The sequence below is a fragment of the Anas platyrhynchos genome, chromosome 4 (genome assembly GCF_047663525.1).
Source record: "Anas platyrhynchos isolate ZD024472 breed Pekin duck chromosome 4, IASCAAS_PekinDuck_T2T, whole genome shotgun sequence".
NCBI classification, from domain to species: Eukaryota; Metazoa; Chordata; class Aves; order Anseriformes; family Anatidae; genus Anas; species Anas platyrhynchos.
This window is the reverse complement of record NC_092590.1, coordinates 13,215,818-13,228,292: the sequence shown is the minus strand read 5'-3', so window position 1 is coordinate 13,228,292 and position 12,475 is coordinate 13,215,818. Positions and strand designations below refer to the sequence as shown.

General features: G+C 39.9%; 1 protein-coding gene across 4 annotated transcripts in view; it reads left to right on the top strand.

The window, feature by feature from the left end:
• GRID2 (glutamate ionotropic receptor delta type subunit 2) overlaps positions 1-12,475 on the top strand; it is a 781,090-nt gene that overhangs the window by 470,413 nt on the left and 298,202 nt on the right. For all 4 annotated transcript variants that reach the window (XR_011808873.1, XM_072037034.1, XM_072037035.1 and 1 more), the window contains one exon: positions 10,110-10,394. Coding sequence is in view for 3 of the 4 variants with exons in the window: in XM_072037034.1 (XP_071893135.1) it covers positions 10,110-10,394 (285 nt within the window). In the remaining variant the exon portion in view is untranslated. The remainder of the gene's footprint in view (positions 1-10,109; positions 10,395-12,475) is intronic.

Below are 12,475 nucleotides of genomic sequence, written 5' to 3'. Positions count from 1 at the left end.
CTTAGTATTCTTTGGTCTTCAAATTGTTCTGCTCAATTCACTTGTCTAGTAGAATTGCCTTTTTTTTTTTTTAAAAAAAAAAAAAAAAGGAATTAAATGCATGACTTTTTTCTTTTTTTTTTCTTTCCTTTTTAATTTTTTTGGCATATAAAGAGTTTCCTTTGCAATGCCACCAACAAAAAAAAAAAAAAAAAAGTTACGCTACTGTCCCTTTTGCTGTTTGCTCTGTAGGAAGAAAGCTCTCCCAGATTGCTGTTCACAGATTTCTTTTCCTTTGGGGATGGTCTTATTTTGAGCAGTATTGTTCAGTAATATCTGTGCTTGGGAGAATGCCAAGCTCGTCCAGGGCAGCACAGGCAGCTCTTTCCATTGTAGGGCTTCCAATTAAGCTAATGCTACCAGCTGTGTGTTCTTTTGTCTGCCCTGGACTAGGTTGTGCTATTGTGCTTCACACGGCATCTCTCCAGCAGAGCCTGTTGTCTCCATACTAATAGGCTGGGCAAGAAAGGGGAGTTCTGAAACATTAGCACTCAGGAAAGAGAGGGGATGTAAAGCAACTTCTGGCAGAGTGAATTATACTGAGAAATGCAATGGGCCTTCTAAGCGTGGGAAAAATGGTTGGGGGGAGGGGAGAAGGGTGTAATCTTTTGCATTTGGATCGTGCAAAAGTGTTTTACAAAGGAAATAAGGTATCATCGCAGATAGCTAGTGATAGGACTAGAGGGAATGGCCTCACCTTGCACCAGGGAAGGTTTAGTTTGGAACATAGAAGAAATTTTGTCTCAGAATGAGCAGCCAGGCATTGGAACAGGTTGCCCAGGGAAGTGGTGGCATCACCATCCCTGAGGATGTTTAAGGAAAGGTTGGACGTAGTGCTTAGGGACATGGTTTAGTGGGTGACAGTGGTGGTAGGGGGATGCTTGGACCAGGTGATCTTGTAGGGCTTTTCCAACCCTCATGATTCTATGATCATAATCCCCAAAGTGTAAGAGAAATGTGATTGCCCATCCCAAATAAGTCATCTAACACAGTAATGTCAAACGTGGGACCAGGATACAATCCTTCAGATTCTCAGCCTGGTGTCAAGGCCTCCAGATCTTGTTGTTTCTTGATATTGGAGGAAAAGTGTTGAAGTAGGTGGGGGGAAATTAACAAAAGAGAGAGAGGGGGATACATGAAGAGGAAGAGCAAGTTGCTTTGGCTGGAGTAGATGCTAAGGAGGGAGTGAGAACAGGCCATGGGAGGATGAAAATGTATGTTCTGTAGTCGGGGAAGAAAAAACAAGTAGGAAGAAGTTAAATCTGAGTTGGAAAAACTGGAGGGGAAACTTGCCTGACAATCTGGCTGATCGGTGGCAAGGAAAGTGTGATTTTTGTCAAATGGTATTTCAGATCAGTGTTTTATTCTCTTAACAAGAATTTTGCCCTGGCTTGTTTTGAGCAAGTCTATAAAATGAGAATTGCTAATGCCCAAGGTTTAAACGTGATTTGTTGTTGGTATTTTTTCTCTAATACTTTTACATAGACTTTCAGAGAACACAGAACTAGAGTAAATCCCTGTGATGTTACTGGGATGTTATATGTTGATAAAATTCTCTCTAATTTTATATTAAGCTTCTTTAAGGCTGTCTTTTTGTTTCCATATAATTGCTGCTATGCTGCAATTCTCTGCTCTGCAGCAGGCAAGCTAGCTATTAAAAAGGGTATCAAGACACTATGCACTACTTAATAACTTCTCAAACAGTGCTGGTAAGGAAAATTAAAAGATTGAGCAACAGTGCAAGGGTGAAGATGAACAAAGTAAGAGATGGAGGAAGTTGCACGGTAGACTGAAGTAATATATGCTTCATCATTAAATAGGTAATCAAGTATAATCCACTGAGGGTTACACATGAAATGAAAAGTTTTCATTTTCTGTAATGGATGAATGGAAAGTGCTCGTGCAACAGTTTGAGCAAGGATGCTAGCAACAGATGAGGTTTGGCTCGTGTCAGCTAAGGTTCGGCACACAAAGAAGGGAGAATTTTGGAGTCATTCATGTCAATTAAGGCCACAGTTTCCACACACTCCTTATTTTTCAGTGGGCTACATTAACTTTGCAGGTAGTCATCCTTGTTGGGATGTCAGGATCAAGATGTTGATTTTGTGGTTTCTCTAACCCTTTCTCCAGTAAAAGTCACTGCCTGGCTTTAATCAGTTTCACCTCCTTTTCTCTGCTCTTCTTCATCTGATTGTTATCATCTCTCCAACAGTGCTAGCTGGCATCCCTTCCTCTTGCCAGGGCTGCCAGCACTGCAGCTTCTTTGCACTTCTTAACCACGGGCACCCTAAAAAGCAGCGGTAGTTTTTCTACAATATACTCATCTTCACGTGCTAGTGGAGATGGAAGCTAAAGCCATTCTTCAGCTAAGGTTTTGTGTCTGTGTAACTTCTTTGAAATACTATTTCAAAATGTTTTTCAGGTAGTTCAGGGCTGCTCAAAGAGTGAGGAGCTATCACTCCTCTCAGCCAGGGCCTGGGTGCAACTGCTGAATGCCAGGTGAAAACAAATTTGAGAAATGTTAAGTATAAGAAGTCTTACTATTGTTTCTCTGCCTGGTGTGATAATTTGGCAAGGCAAGTTCAGTGTGTGTCTCTCTAGAATTTAATAGAAAATCTACAGGTTGGCTTACAGTTAAATAAATCTTGACTTCTGTCCAAAGAGACATATTGTTGAGTTCTCCACTTAGTAGTCTTTGAAATTTGGCTTTTGCAAGCTACGCTTACTTCAGGCTCTCTCATTGTGTCCTGCAAAGGATGGTGTCAAAGTAAGATTTCTGTACGTCTTACCTCCCTTCAAACTTGTGAGATTTCTAGTTTATTTTTCAAGGCTCAGATGAGTTATTAAATTTTAATGTGATGGATTTAATGTTACCATAGCTGGCAAAGCCTCTTTAAGGAAGGAAATCTGACCCAAAAAAAAAGATTTCATAAAAGGCTTGTTAACAAAAACATCCTAGAGTTGTGGTGTTTTTGTGCACCAGAGATGCAAATGCTCTTTCTAGTAATGTTTTTTACTCTTAAATTTATTCTTTAGCAGAATTTTGGATTATTTTTCACAAACAAATAAACCCCAGGGGTTAGGAAGCACATCTGTTAAAACTTAAACACAAGTTTGTTTTCCAGTCAGGACAAACTGAAATCCCTTAAAGGTTAATTACAAGTGAATTTAAAACACCGTTAGTGTTCCAAGTTGAGTAGTGGAGGGGAGGATTGGTTAATGTTTACAGATAAAATGTAAATGAAAAAGTTTTCTATAGCTATATAGAAGGAAAGAAGGAAAGATAGGAAGAAAGAAAGGACAGACTTTTATCTGCATTGCAGATGAGAATATTCTTTAAGATCTAGAGAATAGTGCTTTTTTTTTTTTTTTTTTTTCCTCACGTCTTACTCTTATTTCTTTCTGAATAGTTTTCAGGATATATTAAAAATGTGCTGTCACTCATCGCGAAATAATTCAGTTCTAAGTCTGGGATGAACTGTTGTGTTATGAGGGAAGAATAATTTGCAAGAGCAGAATTGCTATCCGAAAGTGACTAAAAAGATTTAATGAAAGTTTGAAACTAGGCTCACTTGATCATGGGCCCCACAATTGCATTTTATCCCTACATCTTGCATCTGAGATTATGAACACCAAATAGAAAGCCCCATAGTTTATCTGTTTGAACTTCTAAGTTTTTATGTTGTGTTTTTTTTCCTTTTTTTTTTTTTTTTTTTTTTTCAGGTGAGCCCATTTTTGTAATGAATTTATGAATGTTTTGAGGCTGTTTTAGGGGTGACGGGTAGGCAAAACACTATTTTATGGTTAGCATGGCTTCTTACTGGGGGGAGGAGAAAATCTCATTGGAAGAACTCCAGACTTATCGTTATTCCTTAGTCTTTGCAAGGAGGAATTTGCACGCTGTGGTCCCTTAGTCTTCATCTGCATCCTGAAACTGAGCAAGGATTTGCAGAACAGTCAGCACAATATTATTCCCAAAGTAAACAAGAAATGGTAGCTTGTATAAAGCTATAAAGATGTTCTGATCGACTAGTGTCTGCTTATTAGGTGCTCAAGTCACCTGATGTTGAATTTTGCCCCTTGAATCAATTGTTTATTGTAATCTGGATCTGGATTAGTACAGTCAGGGTGATGGTAGGGTTGATTAATTTTCAAAATGCATTAATAAATCGGTAAGTACTTTCTTCATGTGTAATGTATGGAGAAAACCTCAGGTTCTTACGGACTGGATTTTTCTCTCTGATTTCTGAATGCATGGTGGATTCCTGGCTGTTCCATTGCAATGGGGAACAAAATAATCAGAACATCCTTCCAGGTAAACCATTATCCATCTGGCGGTGAATCTTATAGACTCCAAAATAGAGAGTAGGAAGGGGATGAGATGTTTCTGTGGAAAGGCAGTCCTCACCTTCAGCAGGAGTTTAGAGAAAGCTGATTTCTCCCACTTAAATAGAGCCCTTCTGGTTTCAGTCTTCAGAGCACTTCTGGAACACAGGGCAGATATACAGGGAAAACTGAGTATAACCTGTCTCTCTCTCTATCTCAGATACCAGGTAAAGTCTTGATTCTCTAGCTTCACATTCACCTAAATAGCTTAGAGGTACTTCTCTACATTTATAAAACGTGGAAACAACCCAGAAGCAGAGAAAACTGAAACAATGCTAGCATTGAAAACACCATCTATGGGAATGACATTGAGATGTGCAAATCAAGTCCAATGGACCAGGACTTATTATTTAGAACAGAATTTAGATCTAGATCCTGTTCACTTAACGTATACTAGGTTAGTAACCGTGTACTTGGTCAATCAGTACTACCTTAGTTTCTAAATTATAAAAAAAGAAAAGGACCCTAGAATGCATCTTGGATTACTTAAAGGGTGGCCCCCCATGCTTTACATGCAATATTTAGCATTTAGGGGGGAAAAAAAAAAAGTTGCTATGTCTTTTGTTTAACCAGCAATTTAAATGGGAGCAAAGTTACACTCTACAGACTTACTCTGAAGATTAGAGATCTTCCACAAACTTTTTCAGTCTGGCTTGTCAGTTTGTGGTGTATGAGGCTGATATGTTGTGATTTATTATCATGAAAAAACAGTGAAAGATGAGTAAAAAAAAAAAAAATGGTCTCATTAATAGCAAGAGTTAAATCTCAGTCCTTTTTTAGTGTTTCTTATTTATTCCTGCACAAAATAGTTTCCTTTTAAACTTGCTTTTATATATAGATTTTTTTGTTACCTTTTTTTTTTTTTTTCCCCTGAATTACAGCAACTGGTAGTTATTTAAGATTCTACCATTGTTTCCATTTTAGAGAGAAAACATTTTAAAGACACATTTGTAACCATAGCTATTTAAATTCTGCTTTGCTGGAAGAGCTTATACAGGCTGATAGACTAGATATAAATTATTTATTTCAAGTTGCATTGGCTGTGATCTTTATTTTAAAAAATAGCATACTGAACACAAAATTATTATTTTTTATTTCTTTCTTTCTTTAGGCACCATGCCAAACTAACTTAGAAGAGATTATACTCAGACTGATTTTTTTATTATTTTATTTTGTTTTTATTATTTTATTTTGTTTTTTACTGGCAATAAGCCCACCACTATTGGAAATTCTGTAACTTTGCATTTTGAGGTAAACAAGAAACTGAAGAGTGAAACACAAGGCTGTGTACTTGCAAGTGTTTATTATACAAGAGAGAGTGTGTATGTACATCTGCAATAGAGAAATACTTTAAATTCTGTAGACAGTCCTGATATTATCTCTACACAACGTGTGAAAATCTGATCCATTTTATTCTTTTAGCTGTTGAAGGTCCAGTTTTTTAATAGCACCTATTATCTGGTGGTTATGCAGGTGAATTAATGTCTGGACAACTGCATAGACATAACTTACAAAACAATAGCATTTAATAAACACTGTTGTTAATTCTGTGTTCCTTCAGTGTTAAGCCTGCAATGTAAGTGTGTACAAACCCATTTGATCTTGACATTTTTTTCTGTCCTGAGTGGTGAGGTCTTAAAAGATCCAGCAATATTTGTGTTTCTCTAATTGGTTGCAGACTAATACACCTTGATCGTATCGGCAGTTGAGTAAGCATCAGGTTGGAAATACAACCTCTAAGGAGGTATTAGGAAACAAAAAGTTTTGATTGGCAAGATACCCTTTTTTAGCATCTAACTCTGTGTATTGGATAGTCTCTAAGTGTACAGAAATAAGACCATTTGTGAGCATAATTAAGTGCATATTGCCCCAACCCAACACACACAGTGCTTATAAGCACTTAATGGAAGAAAGAGCCAAAAAGGCAACTTCAGCCCTGAGGCTATTGTAATAAATATGGTGCAATGTTGAGAGGGAAGATTTTAAGCCTTTATTCGGTTTGCTTGCTGGTATTAGCATTTGGCCCTGTGGAGCTAAATGTTCCGTGCTGCTTTCTTTCCATTCACGTTTCAATAACATGTTCCACAAAAAAAACTGTTTCCCACTTCACAGTACTGTGAGTGCACTGATTATGCTCAGTCTGAAATATGCCCACAAGTGTACACATTTCCAAGTGATTTTTGTAATGAGGTCCAACTGGTATATTTTTAAATGTTGTATTTGAGATACTGGAAGGTCATACTCCATATTTTATTGAAATGGATGGTATCGGGACCTTCTAAATTTTCATTGAACTAAAAGTAGGCTTTTGCAAAGTCTAGTGTTGATGTGTTTTTTTTTTTTAATCTATGGCTATCTAGCTGTAAGGATATCTATCGACATATAAGTAGCTACAGGTATTTATCAGTGGATAGATCAATATCAGTAAAAATAGTTTCTCTCTCTCTCATGTGGTAGCATTCTTATTGGGATATGCAACCTAAATATTACAATACTCTGTGGAGAACTGTATCAGGAGAGAGATTCAGGATCTGCATAAATGCAACTAGACAAGCCTGTTACCTCTGGTGAAAGTACAGATAATGAGGAATGTAAATGAACAGCATACTAGATGAATAGCTTAAGAGATTGTTTAAAGGCGTTCTGAGTATTAGAAACTTGTGATACACTGATATTTTTTTGCCCAGTTGCCAATAATAATTTGAAAACTTTCTGAAAACTAATGGTTGTAAGTATTTAGAATCTAGTACCTTTAACCTGAAGTCCAGGAGCTGCTCCAAAAGCTGTGGTATATTCAGAACATATACCAAGGAACAATTTTTCTGAAGTCAAAACACTTGGAAGCCACTCTATGAGAACACCAGTCCTCCCATATTTATCTGCATGAAGTGTTCTCATCAGTCAGAGCCTCAGTGGCGTCAGTATGCCCTGGGAATCAATCATGGCATGTTCCAGATCTCTGAATCTTAATTAGAGTAATGTACTGGCTTTATAAGGTATTCCTCTGCATTCATGGCCTCCAGTGCCATCCTTTGGCTAGGAAGTCAAGCTCCCCATGAACCTGACTGCAGTAACTCCATTCAGGTTGAATCGTTTGTCACGCAGCACTTGCAGGGCCAGCAGGCGATCAGGCCCAGTCAGCATGGGTTTATGAAAGGCAGGTCCTGCTTGACGAACCTGATCTCCTTCTATGAAAAAGTGACGCACTGGGTGGACGAGGGAAAGGCTGTGGATGTGGTCTACCTTGACTTCATCAAGGCTTTTGACACCGTCTCCCACAGCATTCTCCTCAAGAAACTGGCTGCTCTTGGCTTGGACTGGCGCACGCTTCGTTGGGTTAGAAACTGGCTGGATAGCCGGGCCCAAAGAGTTGTGGTAAATGGAGCCAAGTCCAGTTGGAGGCCAGTCACTAGTGGCGTCCCCCAGGGCTCGGTGCTGGGGCCGGTCCTCTTTAACATCTTCATCAATGATCTGGATGACGGCACTGAGTGCACCCTCAGTAAGTTTGCAGATGACACCAAGCTAGGTGCGTGTGTCGATCTGCTCGAGGGTAGGAAGGCTCTGCAGGAGGATCTGGACAGGCTGCACCGATGGGCTGAGGTCAACTGCATGAAGTTCAACAAGGCCAAGTGCCGGGTCCTGCACCTGGGGCACAATAACCCCAAGCAGAACTACAGGCTGGGAGAGGAATGGTTGGAGAGCTGCCAGGCAGAGAAGGACCTGGGAGTGATGGTGGACAGTCGGCTGAATATGAGCCAGCAGTGTGCTCAGGTGGCCAAGAAGGCCAACGGCATCCTGGCTTGTATCAGAAACAGCGTGACCAGCAGGGATAGGGAGGTGATCGTCCCCCTCTACTCGGCTCTGGTGAGGCCGCACCTCGAGTACTGTGTTCAGTTTTGGGCCCCTCGCTACAAGAAGGACATCGAGGTGCTTGAGCGGGTCCAAAGAAGGGCGACGAAGCTGGTGAGGGGCCTGGAGAGCAAGTCCTACGAGGAGCGGCTGAAGGAGCTGGGCTTGTTCAGCCTAGAGAAGAGGAGGCTCAGGGGTGACCTTATTGCTCTGTATAAGTACATTAAAGGAGGCTGTAGCGAGGTGGGGGTTGGCCTGTTCTCCCATGTGCCTGGTGACAGGACGAGGGGGAATGGGCTAAAGTTACGCCAGGGGAGTTTTAGGTTAGATGTTAGGAAGAATTTCTTTACTGAAAGGGTTGTTAGGCACTGGAACGGGCTGCCCAGGGAAGTGGTGGAGTCACCATCCCTGGAGGTCTTTAAAAGACGTTTAGATGTAGAGCTTAGGGATATGGTTTAGTGGGGACTGTTAGCGTTAGGTCAGAGGTTGGACTCGATGATCTTGAGGCCTCTTCCAACCTAGAAATTCTGTGATTCTGTGATTCTGTTTGTCACGTTGTAAATATTGCTATTGTGATCAATCAGTATTTGCAGAGTAAAACATTACTCACTGTGAGTAAGAGCCGTATGATATGAGACAACAGGTCTGATGCTAGTATATTTTTGTCTTTTTAGGGAAATGTATTCTCGCATGTGGGTTTCTTGTTTTTGCCTGCACCTGTTGTGTGCACAGAATATTCCTACAAGATAAGCAATTGCACAGTTTTGTATTATATTTGCATATGTAAATGCATATTACTCTTTACCATACCATTACTTAATTTCCATGTGTAAATGCAGGTTAACTACACATGTAGCTTTGCCAGTGGCAAATTGAGTATTTCAAAATTTAGCCTTGGGTGTACTCTGGGGAATTATGCTACAAGCTTGTGTTGTTTCCTCATTCAAGCTCTCAGTTCTATTAGAAGCCCAAAATAAACACTTGACTGTACTTTGTTTCACCGGGTAATGCTTCAAAATTACAGGCCTAATTATTATTAATTCTTTTGATATTTATTGATTGCATTAACATTAATCATGATAAACACCTCTGGTATTAATGTGGCTGTCATTTGTGTAGTACTTCACATTGCTTGCAACTCAGCCCTCATTAGCTGGACCATTAGTTACAAGGTACTCCTTTTTTGTGCGAGCAACACCATGACTTTCTTAAGGAAGTAAAAAGAATGTGCATACTGTTCACCGAACTTTGAAAGCATTTTGTTTTAGTCTTTTTTGTTTAAGGAAAAAAAAAAAAAAAAGCACAATATACCAAAAGGATAAGTTACATAAGATTGTTGTTTGCTTCTCTTAGAACCCAAAAGCAACTCTTGTTTTGCTTGGATAAGTTAATGTATGTAATCATATTCAGCTGTCTTCAAAAGTTGACAGCAACGGTGGGCTGTTATTTTTCAGATTTTCTCTGTATAAAGCAAAGATGCTACTCATGGAGCAGTTGTGCTAGACTTTGAAGAGTGCTTATCTCCTTGGGAAGCCATGTTAATTCAGCAGCTGTAATTTGTTCTTAATGTTCCTCAGAAGGTCCAGGGTAGGTCCCATTTTGAAGAGAGAAATCATTTCTGGGCAAGGTAAACAGGGCGGTCTTTCAGCTTTCACCATAAGACAGTTCAAAGTGAATAGTAAATCTTCATGACTTTAGTGAATTACTCAGTGCACAAAATTTTATCCGCATTTCACTTGGTTAAAACTGCCCAGTGTCTGTGTTTCAGCAGCAAAAATAGGCCCTATGCACTGAACTGCTCTCATCATCTTGAATACCTCTGTGTTTTCTTGCAGCCTGTGACTTGATGAACCAAGGCATCCTGGCCCTTGTGAGCTCCATTGGCTGCACATCAGCGGGATCCCTGCAGTCACTGGCAGATGCCATGCACATCCCTCACCTCTTCATCCAGCGCTCGACGGCAGGAACACCAAGGAGCGGCTGCGGGCTCACCAGAAGCAACCGTAATGATGACTACACGCTATCTGTCCGCCCTCCTGTCTACTTGAATGATGTCATCTTGAGAGTGATCACAGAATATGCCTGGCAGAAATTCATCATTTTTTATGATAATGACTATGGTAAGTATTACCCAGGCAATTTCTGTCAAATCCATAATACCACGGAAAGCAGTCACACTATATCTTTGTCTTCTACTAGAATGTTTTGCTTCTAAACATTTATGGTTCTCTCAGCATTTCACATTACCTCAGAGAAATCTATTTCTAAAATCTATCAGTGTTTACAAGTTTATTTGATGACTTCTTTGTTAGAGTTAGCTGATAAATGGAGAGCTTACCTGGCTTTCTCTTCTGCTGGTGTTCGAAGTGTAAAAAATTTAGCATGTTTTCTTGTTTTTTTGGAGTATATGGAAATACAAGGTGACAGTTCAAGAGGTAACATGTAAGATTTTACGTTCTGTACAGTTATTTCCTGTGTGGAAATCTCTTGTGTTATATAGGCTTACATTTGATGGTCAGAAGCTGAGGCAGCAGTGAATGTAGGACAGAGACCTCAGCAAGAACAAGCTGCTATTTCTAAATGTGAAACTTGTAGAGAGAACTTCTGTAGAGTGAAGCGCATGTAGAGGAGGGCTGGAGAAGACCATGTTCCTTCTTTTTTTAAGTGCATTCAGTATTCCTGGAATGTGCTGAATTGACAGTGGCTGTGTAATAGAGTAAGTGAGACACAGACGATGGCATCACAAGTTAGACTGTGCCATCCAGCTTGGTGATTCAGCCAAGTTCAGTCCAAATATCTTCTATTGCTGAGAGGAGAGCTAGACAGATTGCTGTAGAATAGATGTGTTATCTAACTAATTTTATGATCTTTTTCTAGGGAAAATTGCTTTGAAACCAGACTGGTTTTCTTCAGACACATCCATTATTCATAAGTAATCATGACTTGTTTGGATGAACATTTCAAAACTTTATTTTCAAAGTTAAATCTTCAAGTTGTCGAAAAAAGCTCACTTCAGCGATTTGCAGTGCATAATAACTGGTTCGTTCAGGTCAGGTGTTATTGAATTTTGTTCCTTGGCTACATAATAAATTCTTAAATTAGAAATATAAAAAATGATGAATAGGAGAATTCCTATTTATAACAAAGCAGCACCTAAAAGGACCATCCGTAGATCAGGAACATGCACATAACGCAAAAAGCTTGCAGAAGAGAGTATTTTTGTTTTATGCATCTAAGTACCAGTGTGTCTTTGAAGAAGACCATAGTCATGCCAAATAAAAGATATATTTTTGCATGTATTTGTTTTAAAAATCAAACTTTAATGATTTTTTTTTTAATAACTGTATTCATAAACACTAGTTTTAAATTACTTAAGTTTCATTCTTTTTAATTTGAGAATGCAGTTCAGACCCATGTTATTCTGTCCTTGATTTCTGGGTACAAATCCTGTTATGGTTTGTGTTCTGTAATGCAAATGTCTGCCTGCAAGGAATAAGTTTCAGACCAGTAGCTAATTTAGTGATGCATCTTCCCCAGATGTGACATGAGAGGAATAGTAAGTTTTCCCACCATCTTCTATGCTTTTCTGACTTCAATAGGCTACAAGTAATGCTGTGGTGATAGAATCATAGAATATCTGAGTTGGAAGGGATCCACATGGATCATCAAGTCCAACTCCTGAGTCCCCAGAGGACCACCCAAAAGTCAGACCATGTATCTGAGAGCACTGTCCAAATGCTTCTTGAACTCCAGCGGACTTGGTGCTGCGATCACTTACCTGGGGAGCTTGTTACAGTGTCTTACCACCCTCTCAGTGAAGCACCTTTTCTTGATATCCAGTCTGAACCTCCCCTGTTGCAGTTTCAAGCTGTTCCCTCGGGTCCTGTTGCTGGTCACCTGAGAGCAGAGCTCAGCGCCTGCCCCTCCATACCCTCATGAGGGAGCTGCAGGCCACCTTGAAGCCACCCCTCACTCTCCTCTTCACTAGGCTGAACAATCCAATCGACTTCCTCATACATCTTCCCCTCTAGACCCTTTACTGTCTTTGTTGCCCTCCTTTGGACGCTTTCCAACAGCTTAATATCTTTCTTATACTGTGGTGCCCCAAACTGCACAGAGTTCTCAAGGTGAAGCCATGCCAGCACAGAGCAGAGTGGGACAGTCCCTTCCCTTGACCAACTAGCAATGCCATTCTTGATGC